This window comes from Nyctereutes procyonoides, unplaced genomic scaffold (genome assembly GCF_905146905.1).
Source record: "Nyctereutes procyonoides isolate TBG_1078 unplaced genomic scaffold, NYPRO_anot_genome, whole genome shotgun sequence".
Classification (NCBI taxonomy): domain Eukaryota; kingdom Metazoa; phylum Chordata; class Mammalia; order Carnivora; family Canidae; genus Nyctereutes; species Nyctereutes procyonoides.
In genome coordinates, this window is record NW_026575046.1 from 654,402 (window position 1) to 673,310 (window position 18,909).

Consider the following 18,909-nt stretch of genomic DNA (forward strand, 5'->3'; position numbering starts at 1 on the left):
CTGGGTGGGAGAGCCGCCCCCTGGGCCGCGGGCAGCGGGGCAGCCACAACAGGGACAGGATACACGAAAGCGATCCGTGGATTCCTGGACCGGCTCTAAAGGCTGGCCGCGGCCGTCCCAGTTGTAATAATGACCATCAGTGGTCCCGACACTCCAGGGCCGCGTCCCTGAGGACGCCTGGGTCAGGGCGGGGCTGCCCAGGGGGAGCGGCCCATCCAAACTCCGGGCAGCACTGCGTGTGACGAGTGTGCCAGAGAAACAGGCCGACGGGCAGCAGGAGAGGAGAGCCGGCGGCAGAGGGCTCGGTGTGGCTCTCGGCTGATGGGCGATCGGGATAGTGTCTCAAGTGCTGCTCTGGCCTCTTACTCTTGGGGCACCCTCGGCGTGTCCGTCCACACCCGGAACAGCACCAGTGGGTGATCTGCTGAGAGCGGGCCATGTGCCAGGCATCCGCCGGGCTCCATGGGTGTGGGCTTGCAGGAAGACCGCCGCGCTGGGCCGCCTTCGTGGACAGTGACATGGGGACCGTGCAGGACCTTTCTAATGTCAGAGCGGCGACCGGCGACGATTCCAGCCCCGGGCTTCTCCCCGGGAGGCTGGTGAGGGGCTGACTCCCCGGCTCTCCTGCAGGCCTGGGCCCAGGCTCCCCGTGCACCCAGGGAACCCGTGGCCATCTGGGGGCAGCAGTTGGGTGGCAGGTGTGCTCGGCGGGGCCTTGGAGCCCTCGGCCTGGGACGCTCGCGTCACAGCAGTGGGGCAAGCCTGGCCCATTGTCCCTGCCTGGGAGCCCGGGGCCCGCATCTCCCCTCAGGTCCTGGTGTGCAGCCCCCTTAGGGTGACGCCGGCCTGAGGTTTGCTCGGAACGTGACAGAGGAGAAGGCATTCTGGAGGAAATGTGGTGCTTGCAGGGGGACAAGCCGTAGGAGAATTTCATGCAGTGTAACAGGGCTGTGCGTGTGCGTGTGCGTGTGTGGACTTTGCTTCACTTTGTTTCTTTTTTTTCAAAAAAGATTTTATTCATTTATTTGGCAGACAGAGCAGAAGCCGAGTAGGTGGAAGGGGGAGAAGCAGGTTCCCTGCGGAGCAGGGAGGCAAAATCGGCTGGATCCTTGCCCCTGGGGACCACGACCCGAGCTGAGGGCAGATGCTGCACTGGCTGAGCACCCAGGTGCCCCGTCTGTTCTGTTTCTAAGCAGACGGCACGGGCGCCTGCACGGCGCAGTCAATTAAGCATCTGACTCTTGATTTCCACCCAGGCTGTGATCTCAGGGCTGTGAGATGCAGCACACGTCGGGCTCCGCCCCCGGTGTGGAGCCTGCTTCAGATCTCTCCCTCCCTCTCCGCCTGCCCCCATCCCGCCTCTAAAATTTTTTTTTTAATATTTTATTTATTTATTTGTGAGAGACACACAGAGAGAGGCAGAGACACAGGCAGAGGGAGAAGCAGGCTCCATGCAGGAAGCCCAACACGGGACTCGATCTTGGGACCCGGGGGTCATGCCCTGGGCCATAGGCAGCGCTAAACCACTGAGCCACGCCACCCGGGCTGCCCTAAAAAAAACTTTAAAAGAGCAAACAAACAAATAAATAAATAATTATTTGGAATTAGTTACTAATTGTTCACTTCTGTACTTTTAAATACGTGTTTCCCGCCTTAAAATAAGGATGAACGTCAACTTTCAAATACTCAGCATGTTTCTATGTCGCGATTCCTACCGCACCCTTTGTATGCCGGCTTACTCCGTGACACACAGGCAGACTGGATACCGTCCGTTACCTCCCGGCCCTTCTCCACGGCCTTCGTGGACTTGAGGGACACCAGGGGACCGGGCTGTAGGGCCGTGCCACCCCCAGGGCCACCCGGGTGGCTGTTGCATCCAGGGGCAGGGGAGGGCGGCCAGGTGTGAACAGAGCTGTTGGGTTGTCTGCCCTCCGCCGCTGCGCAGGGGGAAGGAGAGAGGCCGGGCTGGATGCCCACCCGGTTCCGAGAAGGCGGGGAGCCCGGGGCTGCCGTGGATGCCCAGGCTTCGGCCCGGGGGTGTGCTCGGCTGCGGCATCTCCAGGGCCCGCTTTCCCCTCCCCTGGAGAGGAGGACGCTTCCACTTAAGGCCCAGCCCTCCCCCAACCCACCCCAGCCCCTCAGCCACTGAGCAGGACCCAGAGGGCAGTGCCGCAGGGACCCCAGGGAGCCCAGGGGACACTGCCTTTTCCCCCCAGATGCTCCTCGCAGGGCCAGCCCGTGTCCTAAAGGGCCCCTGCCCACGTGGTGCCCTGCGGCTTTACGGAGGGCCGCACAGCGCCACTCGGCTGTGGGGACCTCAGGTCCCAGCGACGTCCTCTCCCCCGACCGCGTGGTCGGCTCCTGCCGGGCCTGAGGTCACCCTTAAGGGCGAAGTGGAGAACACAAGGGCGGCCCGACTCCGTGTCGGTTCAAGGACAAGTGCGACGGCCGCGTGAGAGGCCTTCAGCCTGTTGAGGCTTTCGATGTGCGTCTTGCCAGACCCTTTAAAGTACTGGTGTCACGGGATTCCCGGGCCGTGACTGCGTGTTCCCGTCCACACACTTGGCTTTGCCTCTATCAGTGAGCTGAACGACGTTTCAAATTCTACGATATCAACTGTGGTTTCTCTCCGGGGAATCATCTGTTGCCGTCTTTTCCCAATTTGCATGGTCGTCTTACTGTTTTTTGAGTGATTCCCTAAGTTCCTTGCACAATAAAGACATTTGCCCCTTGGGACTTTTTTCCCCCTGAAGGATTGTTTGGCTTCAATTATATATGTTACTGTTGTTTTGTTTTTGACATAGCGTAGTTCCACATGTTATGTGGTTGAAGCTCTTGGTGATTTTCTTTGCACTTTCTCCTGCCAGCTTGAGATTAGTAGACGTCTGCCTTCCAGAAATTTCATGAATTTTTGCTTATTTTTTTAAAATTGTATATTTTGACTCATAACTTTATTTTTGAGGAGGATGACGATGAAGATATGATTTAAAAAAAATAGATACGTAGCTGTCCCAGTTGTTAATTCTTCCTTTCTGCAGCGATTTTTTGTAGTATGTTTCTGTCTTCACCTTTGTATATGAATTTCTCTCTGGGCTTCCATGTTCCTTGGACATTTGTGTCCTATCTGTAACACCCTGACCTACAGGTGTGCCTTTATGCGATCGTAATGGGCTCGGGCTGGTCCCCCCGCATCCTCCTTCTGTACCTCCAACTAATTCATTATCTGATCTGTTCTCATTAGTTTATTTTTCTCCTAAACCCTGTTTGATTTCCACTGGGCAATAAGCTACTGTAAGTAGTTTTTCTACGAACTTAAAGTGATATAAGTGGCAGTTCCTTTCACTGATCAATATCCAGACTCACCGTCTGTCTCATATTGATCTATGTGACTTAAAAAAAAATTTTCTGTATTTGAAGATTGTATTTTAAAAACTTGCTAGTTTTGTAATTTAGATAAATCCAAAAGGCAAAGGCTATATGCACATAAGTATTACCTAGTTCATTCAACGACTGTTTATCAGATAGCTCCAACCACCTGGTAGTGTGGACGGCACTGATCTCAACAGACAGACAGACGCCTCCTCTGTGGATTCCTGGGGGTGAGCTCTGAGCAGACGGCAGTCCGTGGCCGGTCACCATACAGTCTCACAGGCCATAGAAGAGGGTCCGGGGTTAAGCCAGAACCAATAGGACACTGTTAAGGGAGTTTGAAACTGAGCTGGTGACACCATCAGGTGGTGCAAGTCTGTTGGGGACATCTGGAAAAGATGGGGACGATGAAGTGCTGAGGACAGGAGGGGAAGCAGAGCCAAAATATTTAATTCCATCCCGTTTATAAAAGATACATAAATCTTGAAGCAGGCAAGATTCTTTTGCCTGTCTCAAACCATGCATCTGAAAACATTTCCCTAGATAGTATCACGTTGAGAAAAAAATACCATCACAAATGCCTGAAATTCTTACTTTTTATTTAAATGAGTTAAAGCCCTGTAAATTGCGTTCCAGCAAAGTCTCTATAAACATACTCAGGGCATAAGCATACTCCGGAATTCCTATCTGGGTTCTACAGAACGGATTCAGGAAATGCAGTGTGCTTTCTAGGACGAGAGCAAGTCTTACAAGAAGGTGAGGAAAGGCCTGGAATAGTGGGAGACACTAACACGTAGCTTGAACCTTTAAATCCCTGCACCTTATTCTTCCTTCAGGCTAGATGGGGTGGTCAGAATGCCCCGTCACCTTTTTGGGTGAAGCGATGGCCCTGTGCTAGAAGATTTTGGGGAAGAATCCTAAGAAATTTTACAGCCGGCAACCAGGTATCAGTATGTCAAGAAAGGGAATGGGCAAGGGAGCAACAGCTGTTGGTGGGGTGTATCCATTTTGGCCAAAAGGCAAAGCCATTATATTTTTAAAAGAAAAGGGGGGATTGGGATCCCTGGGTGGTGCAGCGGTTTGGCGCCTGCCTTTGGCCCAGGGCGCGATCCTGGAGACCCGGGATCGAATCCCACGTCGGGCTCCCGGTGCATGGAGCCTGCTTCTCCCTCTGCCTGTGTCTCTGCCTCTCTCTCTCTCTCTCTCTCTCTCTCTCTGTGACTATCATAAATAAATAAAAATTAAAAAAAAAAAAGAAAAGGGGGGATTAGTTCCTAAGTTGCTGTATTCAAGAACGATTTCAGTTTCAGACAAGATTTATTTTGCTTAATGTATCTCATTTTATAGAAGCCAGACCTTTCCCTTCACTGGCCCTGCAAGCCTCAAGTGAGGTCATGACCGCAATTTATATGATAAAAGGGCTGTAAATGCAAAATTTAGGGAGAGTGATTTTTTGTTGTTGTTGTTAATGCATAAAGCTTTGAAACATACAACATAGATTATAGGTGGAAGGCGAATTATGGTTTTTAAAAGAAGAAAGACCTACCAAATCATCTTTTCGTGGCCAAGAGCAAATTAACCTATTTCCCTGGTCTGGGAACCTTATCAGATTCACCATGGGGCTATACATGCGGCTTCTTATTTTACTTGGTTGTGCTTGTTCAAAATATTACAATTCATCATTGTTGAAATTACTACTTTGTACTTATTTAGCCTTTAATAGAGCCGGTCTCTAGAGTAAGAAAGTGCTGCTTTCACACGGAAAAAAGTATCTTACCTTTAGGATAAAGTTTTTTCTTTGCTTTGCAAGTTGTGTCTTTTAAGCATAAGACTTTTTTTGGCAAATCAAACTTAAATAAGCACAAATGTAAAAATGAAAAAAAAAAGATTTCTGAAGCTCCAATACGCAGCACTAGGTGCAGCAGACGGACCTCTTCCCTCCTCCTTCCTTGATTCACCTAACAGGATTCCAGTAGTAGCTCAGGCGGCAGGACTGGGTGAAGCTGGTAATATCTTAGTGACGCCCTTCTCTGATGTCCTCCCTTCCTCTTGTGTCTCAGGGTGCATCCTTATGCTGGGTGACTCCCGTCTGATACGTCTAATAAGTTCTAATACAGCTGCTAACGAGCACTAGGGCTCTATCCTGAGAGAAGGCCTTGGTCCCTCCTGTTAAACAGACTTGGCCATTGAGCTGCTCATGCCCCTCCCACCCATCTGCCGAGCTGGTCACAACCAAGAGGAAGGGCTCATGTTCGCAGATTTGGAACCACTAGAGCTGCCTCAGGGGGTCACCTTGGTAGACTTGGAACAGCTAGAGGTTCCGGGGGGCTCACCTTGGTAGACTTGGAACAGCTGGAGCTGCCTGGGGGTTCCCTGGTAGACTTGGAACAGCTAGAAGTGCCTGGGGGGCTCACCTTGGTAAACTTGGAACAGCTTGAGGTGCCTGGGGGGCTCACCTGGTAGACTTGGAACAGCTAGAGGTGCCGGGGGGCTCACCTGGTAGACTTGGAACAGCTAGAGGTGCCGGGGGGCTCACCTGGTAGACTTGGAACAGCTAGAGCTGCCTGGGGGCTCACCTGGTAGACTTGGAACAGCTAGAAGTGCCTGCAGGGCTCACCTTGGTAGACTTGGAACAGCTAGAGGTGCCAGGGGGCTCACCTGGTAGACTTGGAACAGCTAGAGGTGCCGGGGGGCTCACCTGGTAGACTTGGAACAGCTAGAGGTGCCTGGGGGCTCCCCTGGTAGATTTGGAACAGCTAGAGGTGCCAGGGGGCTCACCTGGTAGACTTGGAACAGCTAGAGGTGCCGGGGGGCTCACCTGGTAGACTTGGAACAGCTAGAGGTGCCGGGGGGCTCACCTGGTAGACTTGGAACAGCTAGAGGTGCCGGGGGGCTCACCTGGTAGACTTGGAACAGCTGGAGCTGCCTGGGGGCTCACCTGGTAGACTTGGAGCAGCTAGAGCTGCCTGCTGGAGCTAGCACGTGTGGCTCCCACCAACTGCGGGGAAGCTATGCTAATGTTTTGGGGGAAATTGGTTCAGGGCTGGGGTGATCGCTGCCCTCAGGGCACTGCGTTAGGCTCCCCTGCCTGGGAGGTAGCACTTAGCAGGTCCTGGCTGCCTGTGAGATACGTGGTTGTTGTTCTTCACAGCTCCTCCTCGCCTTTGAGACAATTGCCATTTCCCAACATGGGCTCAAGAAAACGCCCAACTCAGGGGAAGTGGAACAAGTGCAGGAGGACAATAGCGAGACTCTAGGGAGCCTGGCACGTGGTATAGCCGGGACTGTCATCTGCAGACCAAGATCACCGCACTGGCCGGGCCCGAGCAGGGGTCAGGCAGCGGACGAAAGGACAAGCTGTGAAATAATCCAGCTGCGGTTCGGGGACTTCAATGTCTGCGTGTGTATCTATATATTTGAATGTGTGTGTAGGCATATGTGTGTGTAGTTCCTGCTGTCAGGAAGTATGTATATGATCACGTTCAATTTACATACAATTGCGATTCAATAGAGGAAGGAGGAAGTTGGCTAACAACTCTGTCTCTGTCATGCAACTTTTAACTAATTTTTAGGTCTTTCTGAATCTTGGTTGTGGGTGTAAGCCGTTTAGTTTTGCTGTGGAGAGGGTAGCTTGGATATGACCTCGTCCAATTTCTCTCTCCCCCAGTCAGAGGTGTCGGGGTGGTTGCTGAGACCTCACCGCTGGTCTAGGGAGTCTGAGCTGAGAATTCCAGTTTCTCCATTTAAGTGCTTTCTCAACAGTACTGGGTGCCTTGCCGTGGCTGGGAAGCTTGTTTAATCCCTTTACCGGGTAAGGATGCTTGGGTCTCTTTAGTTTCCCTGTACAGGATTTTGATGACAGACTTGCCCAAGGTGGAATGGGGAACAGCAGAGTATCCCAAGATTGTTTTCTATTAAATAAGACTAATTTACGAAGTCCTTAGCCTTTCCCCTGTTTCACTGTTGGTTGATTGATGGCTTATGTGTGGGAGGAGAATCGATGCCTTATAAGAATTCGTTATTCAGAATTTCCACTGATTTGCATGGATCATCAGTGATAATCAAGGTAAACACATATAAATGTCTTCGTTTAAAAATCCTGAAATCAGTGAGTGGCGACAGGGTACAAAGGTCTGTGCTCGAGTTTTGACGGGTGGAGCCACAGAGCCATGAGGGCGAGGAGTGTTGCTGCCTGTCCCTTTACTGGCCTCTGTCAGGGGTGGAGTTGGTGTTTTCCCTGCCCTGAGGTCCCAGGGCGAAGTGGCCTCACGCAAGATGGGCTGAGCGTGGCCTAGCGTCCGAGGTGGGGCCTGGCACGGGGCGTGTTGATGGCAGAGGGGGTGGATGAGGGAATCAGGAGAGGCAGGTACGGACCCGTCGGCGCCCAGAGGCTCTTGACGCCAGGAAGGGAAGCCCCGGCCCGGAGGCTGTTCCCAGACGCGCGGAGACAGCGGGAACGTCAGAGGGCAGAGCCTGCTCCTTTCCCGAGCGTCCCAGTAAGCCAGGCGCAGCCTCCTCGTGGCCTCCGGGCCGCAGCCGTCCTGCAGGCCTCTAGGCAAGGCGCTGGCACAGATTACGGTGATGTGGCCATTGATCTAAAAATGCCTGTTGAGCGACTTAGGGCTCCCGGGAGGTGCTCGCGCTGGTGCACGACCCCTGTCCGTGCTGCGATCCGCGGCCCCCCGGCTGTGAGGCGCCGCCTGTCAGCGGCAGGTGTCCGTGACATCTGTGTGAGCTCGTGTGCGGTCGCCCGAAGGCCCGTGGGGGCTGGAGGCTGGGGGGCTGGGGGCTGGGGGACCGGGGACTTGGGGGCCGGGGCTGGGAGGACGGAGGCTGGGGGGCCAGGGGGCTGGGGGCCGGGGGACTGGGGACCGGGGACTGGGGGGCCGGGGCTGGGAGGATGGAGGCTGGGGGGCCAGGGGGCTGGGGGCTGGAGACTGGGGGGCCGGGGGCTGGGGGTCGGGGACTGGGGGGCCGGGGCTGGGAGGATGGAGGCTGGGGGGCCAGGGGGCTGGGGGCTGGGCCCAGGGGGTGGGGGCTGGGGGACCGGGAACTGGGGGGCCGGGGCTGGGAGGACGGAGGCTGGGGGGCCGGGAGGCCAGGGCCCGGGGGCCGTCAGGGAACCACTTCAGCCTAGACCCGCCCGCGACGCTGTGCTCGGTGCTGGCTTTTTCCCCAGCCGAGCGACTCGCGGGACGTGGCATTGCCCGATGCTGCGGGTCTGCCTCGCTGACCGGCTCCACCGCGGTTAGGTTGCCGTGCAGGAGCCTGGAGTCGGGCTCGTGTGGTGGCCGCAGGGTGCGGGTCCCTGCTCCCCGTTCACTTGTGCGGGAAAGGGTGCTGGAGTATCTGTGGGGCCGGAACGCGTCCCCCCGGCCCACCTCTACCTTGTATCCTTCCCGGGCGTCAGAACGTGACACAGGGTCATTGCCGACGTCACCGGCCAACCTGCGGGCCCGCTGGAGTGTGCGCTCCGTGGCTGGTGTCTGAGAAGGGACACGGGCACGTGGGGTGAAGACAGACGTGACGACAGAGGCACAGGTGGGAGTCCTGTGGCTGCAGATGAGTGGGTGCCATGGGGTGCTGGCCACCGCCGGGAGCCGGGAGCCGGGCGCCAGGCGTGCACGGGACAGATTCTCCGTCTCAGAGAATGGATCGAGCCCCTTGACTCCAGGCCCTGGCTTCTAAGACTGCGAGACAGTACGTTCCTCTGACTTGCAGCCCCTCGTTAGGGATCTGTTAACGCAGGCGTGCGGAGGAAGCTGGCACCGAGGGCCACGTGCCGTGCGCCGAACCCGCAGGGACGTTCTGAGCTCTGTCCTGCACGTGCAGCGCCGGCCGCTGCGTGAGGCCTGTCGTTTGGCTCCCCGCTCACGTGGGTGGGTGAGAGCGGGATGGCAGGTGCTCCTCATTAGGAAGCCTTTCCGGGCCAGGCTACTCCCCTGGAAACGAACTTCTGGGGGCGCTACCCAGCAGTGAAACCGCGTGAATCCGACAGCGTTTGGGGCGGCCACGCCGCGGTGCGGTCGAGAAGCGTGGCCGTTGCGCCGTGGGCAGGAGCCGGCTGCTGTTTGTAGGCTCAGCAGCATCGTGGGGCGAGCAGGCCCGCGGCCCGAGTTCCGGGGAGGACGCCTAAGAGCTGGCGCGTGTGCCCTGCACCCGCAAGCCGTTCTGGGCGATGCCTCGCAAGGTGGTGTTCCCTGGCCGCGCGGGAGTGTAGACAAGCGGTGCCCATCGTGTGGTGGCCGCGTGGCGAGCGTGGTCCCAAGGGGACTCCCAGCCCTGGAGTCGGCGACGTGCCCGAGGCCCCACAGTCCGCGCAGGGCGCCCGGCCACCCCCACCACGTGCAACGCGGCCCCTGGGCTCCCCCGCCGGGCGGTTGGGGCCGGAGTCCTGCCCCCCTCTGTCTTCTCATCACAGCCTGTGGAGGACCAGGGTCGTGGTCGCGGTTTTGTCTCCGTGGGCCTCTTCTTTCCCCAGGGAGAGGAGCCCCGAGCGTGGCCAGTGCCTGCGGCCGGCACCCGTGGTCCCCGGTCCCTTCGCCCCGGGTCCCCTTCGGCTCCTCAGCGCACCTGCTTCGGGCCAAGCTGTCCTCCCGTCGCATCTCGGGGCTGCTCCTGAGCGGCGCCTCCTCCTGGGGCTGGTGTCACAGGTGCGTCCCGCCAGCACCTGCCCCGGCCTGGCCGAGAGGTAGCGCCCGGGACCCCGGCCGCCGCAGGGTGCCGACGTCCCCACCTCCTGGCCTGCACGGGCGCCACGCCCTTGGAGTCAGATTCCGGCTGCAGGCGGCACGGCCCGGAGGGCCCCGGGTCCCCGACGTCAAGTGGCACAGCCAGCGCGCCGTCCTTGCAGCAGCAGCCGCAGGGGCCCGGGGCCGAGGGCCGGGGACATCCCCCAGCGGACACAGGATTCCTGTGTCACATGATGAAAGATTTCACCAAGAGGAGCGACAGGTGCACAGGACTGTGACTGTGGACAGTTCCACCCCCTGTAGGGCGAGAAAGTCCAGTCTCACGGCAGGTCTTACGTGACACGTACCCTTATGGTCGTGGGTTTGGGCGGCTCCTCGGCTTGTCTTAGGGGTGGCGGCCGCTCAGCCGAAGGGACCAGCCGCCTGCGGGCGGAGCAGGTGCTCACTTAACGGGCTTGTTCCAGACGTGAGCTTCCTGCCCCGTGGCCCTGACATCCTGTGGGTGCTCCTCGTCACCCCACACGCCCCCGGGCCCTGATGGGGCCACATCACTGAGATGACGGATCTTGCTGTCCTGCACGTTCGGGCCCTGGAACCGTGGTCAAGGAGGGTGGCAATTAGCTCAAGAGAACAACCAGGAAAGTAGCGGTCCGTTCAACCCCAGGTGTGGCCCACCGACGCGGAGACCACCCCCCTCTGCTCCGGTGTGGACGCTGGTCCTGAACCAGGCGGTCACGGGGTGCCGGCAGCGGCTCGGAAACAAGTCCCCGAGGGCAGCAGGAAGCGTCCCGGGCTGAGCCCCGACGCGGGCCCACGTGCCGTCTGCGGCTGAAACCCACAGGAATGCACTCAATGCACATAATCTGGAAGTCATAGAAGGAATCGACTTCGCAAGTGATTTCTTGGGCTCTAAGGAATGTTCGAGACCATAGGCCCGTTGGCTCCTTTTTTTCTGGTCACGTATTGGTCGATGCTTCTGCTTCTACCCGTTACCTTCCTCACGTTATCAGTACATCACGGTGGGACGTCTGTCTGGTTTGAGGTACCTGCATTTACGGAATCAGCCTGGGCGCTGGCAAGAGGAGAGGAAAAACTTAGTTTTGCAGGTTTACACGTGGGAATTTTAAAATGAGGAGACAGGGCAGCCGGGGGGGGGGGGCTCAGCGGTTTAGCGCTGCCTTCAGCCCAGGGCGTGACCCCGGGGTCCTGGGATCGAGTCCTGCGTTGAGCTCCCTGCAGGGAGCCTGCTTCTCCCTCTGCCTATGTCTCTGCCTCTCTCTGTGTGTCTCTCATGAATAAATAAATAAAATTAAAAAAAATGAGGAGACAGGGGGCACCTGGGTGGCTCAGGTGGTTCAGCCCCCACGTCTCGGTGACCCCAGGTCACGGTCTCGGGGTCAGGAGATGGAGCCCCTGTGTGGGCTCCATGGTTAGCAGGGGGCCTGCTTGGGATTCCCTCTGCCTTCCCCCTTTACTTCTCCACCTGCACCTGCTCTCTTTCTCTCAAAAAAATAAAATCTTAAAAAAATGAAGTAAAATAGAGACTTCAAGTCAGTCCATCCAGTGGGCTCCCCAAGGAGTGGGCATCGTCTTTGCCTCCAGCCCTGGGCAGCCGGGCACATTCCCCCGGGGAGGGCGTGGTGTGGCCCGGAGCAGCCCTTCCTCCCGGCAGGTCCCGGGGCTGAGCGTGTGTCGCGGCCGCCCCGGCGATCAGCCCGCGGGCTCGCTTCTCCAGAGCGTGACTGAGCCACACACGCCTGCAGGTCCCCGCGCTCGTCTTCACTGGCTTTGCCGGGTGTTCGTTCGGGACCCAGTTGTTGGCTCCACCATCCGGATTTGAGCCTTTAACTGCGTCGGGAGGACCCGAGATCGCAGCATCGTGTTTTCCCACGCGTGGCAGGCGCAGTTCTGACCTGCACGTCACCCCTCGTGCGGGTGTCGGCCGTCGCTGCCCCCGGGGTCCTGTAGGCGAGCGGTTAGCCAGAGGGCAGACTCTTCAGCCTGGCTCGTCCTCGACGGGTCTCTGCTGGCTACTTGGGGGATGCATGATGCGACTTACGTGCATATGTAACATCTACTCTCTTATGTCCACATAATAGTGTAATAATGATTAGTGGCTTAGATTTCATGTTTCCTGGTACAAATTAGACTGCGATGGACGGGTCAGTACTAAACAGCTGCAGGGTGGGCTCTTGGCGGCACTGGGTGGGGTTGATTACCCGTGGAGCCCATTTATTCCCCCTGGCGGCGTCCCCCAGGCTCTGAAGGGTGGGTACAGGCCCCCACTTACAGTAGAGGCAGCAGGTGCTGTTTCTTTGTTTGTTTTTATCCCTACTTCATTGATAAAGACAAGGAACCTTGGAGAATCTAGGGAATTTACACGTGTGCTCTGACGCTACGACGGACAGTTGGACGTGTCCACCTGGCCAAGGTGTAGACGTCAGGTATTTAACCAAACACTGCCTGAGGGTGACAAGCGCGGGACCATCTTTCTAAGCCAGTAGCTTGGGCAGCCCCGGTGGCGCAGCGGCTTAGTACTGCCTGCAGCCCGGGGTGTGATCCTGGAGACCCGGGATCGAGTCCCACGTCGGGCTCCCTGCATGGAGCCTGCTTCTCCCTCTGCCTGTGTCTCTGCCTCTCTTTTGCTCTCTCTGAATAAATAAATAAATAAATAAATAAATAAATAAATAAATAAATCTTAAAAAAAAAAATAAGCCAATAGCTTGGCTTGCGGGAACATGGTCACATCTCCGATTCTTGCTTTTGACTCTCCGGAGCCACACAATTACCTGGCTCGTCCCTTCTTGAGTCCCTCTTGTGACATTTCCTCTGGTGAGCTTTCCACCCCGAAATAGATACCTTTTTTGCTGAACTCACCGGGAGATGGTTATGCTTCCAGAAGCAAGGCAGGAACAGAGTCTTCAAAATGTGAACCCCGTTATTCTAAGACTTGCAGAGTATTTCCTAAGTGCCGTATCTGGATTATTTCATCGGGCCTTCAAAACGGCCTTGCAAGGCGGGATTTATCATCCCCACCCTGTCTTAGCTGAAGAAACTAAAGGTTTATTCATCTGCCCAACGCGGGTAAGTGGCAAATCCAGATACAAGGCCTGGTGTCCTGACTCTGGGCCTCGCGCTCCAGTCCACATGAGAGCCGCCAACAGGCCGTGAAACCGTTTCCAATACAGGGTCACGTACCGTCGACGCTCACCATCCGTGGATTCCGTATTTGCAGCTTCGTCTACTGGGTAACGTGTATCCGTAACCCCCACATCAGCGCTCACCAGGTTTTCGTGGTCATTCACGGGCGTGGGCAGAGTGGGGGAAACCCCGAGTCTCCTGGCGCGCTCCTCCCAGCCGGGGGTCAAGGAGCTGGTGTGTCCCTGTCTCAGCATCCCTACCGTAGATCCGCGTCCTCGCGGTCTATTTACCACCACGTCTGTTGATTTGAGGGAGTCTCACTGATGGTTCCGACACGTCTAGTGGCCTTCCAGCATCGTGCTCAAGAGCTGTCCTTGCTCAAGACTGGTCCTAAGCGTGAGGAGGTGGTGAGGTGCCTCACGTGTGTTACCGGACAGTTTCCGCTGCAGCTTGAATAGCGCTGTTGGCCTCAAGCTCAATGCTGATCCGTCAACTGTGTCTGTTAATAAGGCGTCTTTAAACAGAGACCCACGCGAGAGCAGGTTATGTGCTGATGGGTGGACACACGTGTTGTGACCAGCAGAGACCTGGCCCCGTCTTTTCCCCCAGAAGCAGCGATCCAGGATTGCGGGGACTCTGTAGACTGCGACTGACAAGAGTGGACTGTACTTGTCTGTGATCTCGCTTTCCTTAATTAGTTGATTTGTTAGATACTCAGTGTTTTGCTCTCAAAGGGCGAATGTTCTCAAAGGGACAAAAATCGGTTCTCGGTTGGGGAGGCGAGTGCTCCTGTTCATGCAAAAAAAGCAGAGATGACCCACGGAGCGCGGAGCGGACATACAGCGTATTGGCAGTATTAGTTTCTTTCGGGGGGATAATTAGGAAAAAAAAAAAGTGTAACGAGTTTCCTTGTGGGGAGGGCAGCAAGGAAAAACGTGATTCTCAAATAGCCGCTGGGCACCGTGACTACGTGGCGGGACATTTAGGGTATTTAGCAGCCTACATGGCACATGGCTGTTACCGTGAATATTGATGACACTATCTGTTTTTTATTTTTAATCCTTTTCCCTTCCTTCATAAACCAGCATTTCTTCAGTTGGGGTCCACGGTCCCCTGAGGGCTCTGCATTCTGTTTTTCGACCTGAGAATTTCCTCCGAAATTTATTTTTTATTTATTTATTTTTTAAAGATTTTTATTTACTTATTCATAGAGACACAGAGGGAGAAGCAGAGACATAGGCAGAGGGAGAAGCAGGCTCCATGCAGGGAGCCTGACGTGGGACTCGATCCAGGGCCTTCAGGATCACGCCTTGGGCTGCTGGGCTGCAGGCGGCGCTAAACCGCTGCACCACTGGGGCTGCCCTCCTCCGAAATTTATTTTACTTTGTGCTTCCACTTTGATGACAATCATAAATACGACAATCACTGTCTACTGGCTCCCCGTATCGGTGAGTCCTGCCACACGATCTCGTCGTCCGAGTTTATGCCTGTCATTTAAGGCGAGAATCCTACTTCGACGCTTATGGGCCAATAAGGAATAAAACGAGAGCAGACTTAGAGGTGGGGAGTGAGACCGTCAGGGCGAGGGAAGGCCCCGTGTCCTGGGAGGAAGGGCTCCCAGGCTCGCGGGGAGGAACCGTGGGCCTCACTCGGAGGCCTCGCTGGGCCCGGGCGGCGACACCCAAACCAAGGGAGCCTTGGCCTCCGCAGCCAGTGCTGCGTTTACATCTTGAAATGCAGCTTAGCAGCTTAATCTCTGCAAAGTAACATCGTCGGCCACTGAAATCAATGCCGTTGATTTGGATTTTATGGCCTTTCCTGTTTCAGTGGTTGATTTGTTTGACTCGTTACTTTGTTTTGGTGTCATTGTTGAACCCGAGTCAAAGCCTTTGGAGTCTATTTCTCGCTTTCCGTTCGTGCATCACCGAGTAACAGTAGACGAAAGACGACTGACGCCGCCAGCAGCCGTGGCCAGGAGCGCTTCGGGCCGTGTGAGAGCGAGTGTTGGCATCACTCAGACCTGAGGGGCACTGTAACGGACTCGCAGGATCACAGCATTGGAGCTGCGGGGGGTCGCTCAGCGCGGCCGTGTCCCCCCACATGTGGACACAGCCTCCTGGGGGAGGGGTGAGAGGCCGAGCTCCAAGCTGCTCCCGTCACTCCCGGGATTCAGACAAATCCCCGGGGCTCTTGAAACGGAGCCCGCCTGCGCCTTCTGCCCCGCGTTTACAGGTGCGTGCACTGCACCAAGCTGGGCTGTGGCGCCGCCAGGACCGTGTCCCTCAGCTCCACGTAAGAGCTGCCGTCTAACTCGTTGAAGCAGGAGGAGCTCCTCTGTCGTACAGGTGGACGGTCATCACATTGGGTCTCGGTTGCCATGTGACACATGACCACAAGCCTATAGTAGCTTCGCGCCAGGTACCTTTATTATCCCACAGTGTCCGGGGTGGGAGTTCTGGGCCCGGGTCAGCTGGGAGTTTGGCTGTGGTCCCCGCAGAGCTGTAATCAAGACGCCGGCCAGGGCGGTGCCCTCGCCCGAGGCGTAGGTCTTCCACGCTCACGTGGGTGTTGACCAAATTCATTCGTTGCCGCCGCACAACTCACAGCTGCTTGCTTCTTCAGGCCAGGGGGCCCGGGGGGGCGTCTCTTTCCCCTGGACTCTTGGAGAGAGGTGAGAGCTTACCTATTTAGGCCAGGCCCACCCAAGATAATCTCCCTTTTGATGAAAGTCAACCGATTAGGGTCTGCAAACCCCCTCACTATTGCCTATTCTGTTGCTTAGGGGCAACGTCCGTGGAGGGAGCAGACCACCAGCTCCGTCTGTTCAAGGGGCTGCAAAAAAATACCGCAGACTAGTGGCTTACAGCAACAGAAATTTGATTCTTGCAGTTCTGGAGTCTGAAAAGTCCAAGACCAAGGGGTCTGCTGAGAGCCGGCTTCCTGGTTCACAGGTGGCTGTCCCGCCCGTGTCTTCACGCGTGGACGGGCCGAGGGGGCTCTCTGGGGCCTCTTCTGCTACAGCGCTCGTCCCGTTCATGAGGGCTGCACCTCCTGCCCTTATCTCCTCCCGGAGGTTCCCCCTCCTAATGCCATCCCACTGGGGATGCACTTTTGAGACGCCTTCAGGGGCAGGGAGGGGACACATTGAAGCTGCAGCAGGTGCCATGGGCGTGGACTTCAAACTTGCGGGAGTTTTGTTTGTTGGTTTGTTCGTTTTTTTAAAGAAGAACCTATTAAAGCAGGGAATTTGGTTTTCAAGGTGATACATACATCCCCCTGGAGTCAGCGGGTTCTTACTATTCGGATGATGCCTCATCCTTAGGTGTGCTTTTGTCCTGCACCACGACACGTATAGGTTAGAGTTGCAGATAAAGAATCAATACTGTAGATGCGTTTCCCACGCGTCCTTTCTTACCCACACGGATGCCAGAGCGAGATCACGCTACCGTACGTTTTATGGTCTTGTCCGAGTTCGTAGTCGAGCTGTACTATTACGGGCTTCGATTCCACTCTTACGTGGGCCAGACGTCCAACACGTAAGGCGAGAAACCTAACCGACTCCATCCTGGGGACCGTGGCCCCCTTCGTGGAAGCAGGTGGTGCGGCGCGGCGCGGGGCGGGACGGAGCGGCAGGCGCGGTCCGGTTCTGAAGTCACAAAACTCAAAAGCTGCTCATTCCTGTCTTCTCCAGGCAAAGGCAGCTCAAGCATCTCATCCGACGTGAGTTCAAGTACAGATCACACGCCGACCCAAGCCCAGAAGAATGTGGCTACCAGTGAAGGTAGGCATCTGGTCTTCATTATCTCTCTGCCTGTGTTCACGGCGCAGGCTATTTTTGGAAGACGAATAAAATGTGTGAGTCTCAGTTCTGTTCTACTGGGTGGGAGCAGATGAGATTCTTAAAAATGAGGAGGCAAAGGGTTTCCCAAGTTTCTTTTTGGTGGTTGTGCTGTTGTTATCTGATAAAAGGGTTTTGGTAGGTTGCAAGGGCTGTCATTTGGTGGAAATGCAATAGGCTGACTTTTGGGGGGTTTTCAGGAGGTTACCCGTCCTGTGTCTCAGTGTGCAAGACGCTGTGATCGTAAAATTCCTGTGCTGTCACTAGAGGTTCCTGCAGGAGCTTTCGAAGCAGGCACACTCGGGATTCAGGGTTTTGACAACGGGCAGGTCACGGTCATGTGATTTGTAGAACTTGAAGTCGCCAATATGTGGGGGTAGGAAGCGAAGTCTGTTTGATTATTTAAAGAATACGTGGAAAACCCTGCTTCTCAGGACAAAGATCGGCTCTGCTGAGATTCCTGATATAGAGTTTCACTCCGTGTCGTAATACAGGTTGGAATTACTTGCTTTGCCTACAGTCCAGAAGCTTCCGTGTTATTACTCGTCGGCGTGTGGACGTCACCGTTCCTTGCGGTAGTCGTTTGCTGGAGCGTTGACCCAGTGGTGGAATCAGTCGTTTTTATTTTCACGGGAAACGCAATTAAGGGAGTTCTTTCCTGAAGGGAGAGCTCCTTTTAAGTGAATTGCCGAATGCGGGTCCAGCGTAAGACCTCGGCGCGGGTCCCGTGGGGGCCCCAGTGGGAGGTGTGCGCGGATTCTCGTGACACCGTGCAGAGCCCGTGGCTCAGAGCGTGCAGCGTGCAGGGTGCGTGTGGAGGGACGCGTCCGTGCTCCGTGTGCTCCGTGGTGGCAATGCAGGGACGCGTACCCGGGACGCGACGTTGGCCATCTCGGTGCGTGGTGGCCCTTGATCTGCGTGGCCGCGTGCCCATCAGTGAGGAGGGCCGGCCCCTGCTGTGTGTGTCTCCTCTCTGGACATTCTTGGGGGTGTCAAGCAGACTTTCACAACTGGGTTAGACTCCCCGGGGCTTCGTGCCCTGGCGTTGTTTTGCCAGCATTGTAAGGCGAACAGATTGGGGTCTTCCCCTCCGTGCTGCGAAGCCCCCGGTCGGAATCCACCCTTAATTTTCTGCCTGTTAATTCCAACTTGAGCGCTAGGTCATTCTTGAAATTCAGTTCCGGTGATGTGCAAGTCGGGTAAAGGGATTCTAGACGTCAGCTTTTGAGGCCTCCTTCCTAGGAGTGCAAGTCCCTTCGCTGTAACTTAGTTACGAAGCTCTCTCATCAGAGATCTGTGGTTCTGGGGGCGAACGCCTCTTTCCACCATGATTCTGGTCACTCTGGTCATAGTCACAGTTCAGCTAATTCGAGTGGCTGTGGAAATAGAAAGCTAAAAGCACGTTAAATAATCCCTCTGCATTTCCCTCTCCAGACTGAAGTCCTCCTATGATTGTCTTTTCCTTCTCAAAACCAGAAAATACAAAACCGTGTGGGCCGAGTTGCAGGGTTGGGAGGGGACTGTGGGCTTCACGCACCGCAGGGATTTAAAATTTTCATTTTGTTCTGCTTTTCCTTAGGAAGATTCTTTCGATGAAAGGCTCAGCCAGTGTTTTATACATTTTTGTCACAATGCATTTTCTAGCATTCTAGAAAAATGGGAAAATACGATGTTCATGTGAAACAGAAATTTAATAACCGGGCTAAATAACAGGGGATCTTTTTTTCCGACTCTTAAATGGAAGAACCGCATCTCTGTGAGCGAGGCGATCTATATTTTTGCGTGTCTGCAAAACTCAGCGTCTTTGACTGTTTGTATATATGAATCCGGTTTGCTGCTGTTTTTTTAATCAATGGAACTAAAAAATAT

The 18,909-nt window shown here is 55.6% G+C and overlaps 1 protein-coding gene across 4 annotated transcripts in view; it reads left to right on the forward strand.

Moving 5' to 3' along the window:
- Positions 1 to 18,909, forward strand: part of FBXL7 (F-box and leucine rich repeat protein 7) — a 354,631-nt gene that overhangs the window by 71,341 nt on the left and 264,381 nt on the right. For all 4 annotated transcript variants that reach the window (XM_055325790.1, XM_055325791.1, XM_055325794.1 and 1 more), the window contains one exon: positions 16,894 to 16,983. In XM_055325790.1, coding sequence (XP_055181765.1) covers positions 16,894 to 16,983 — 90 coding nt within the window. The remainder of the gene's footprint in view (positions 1 to 16,893; positions 16,984 to 18,909) is intronic.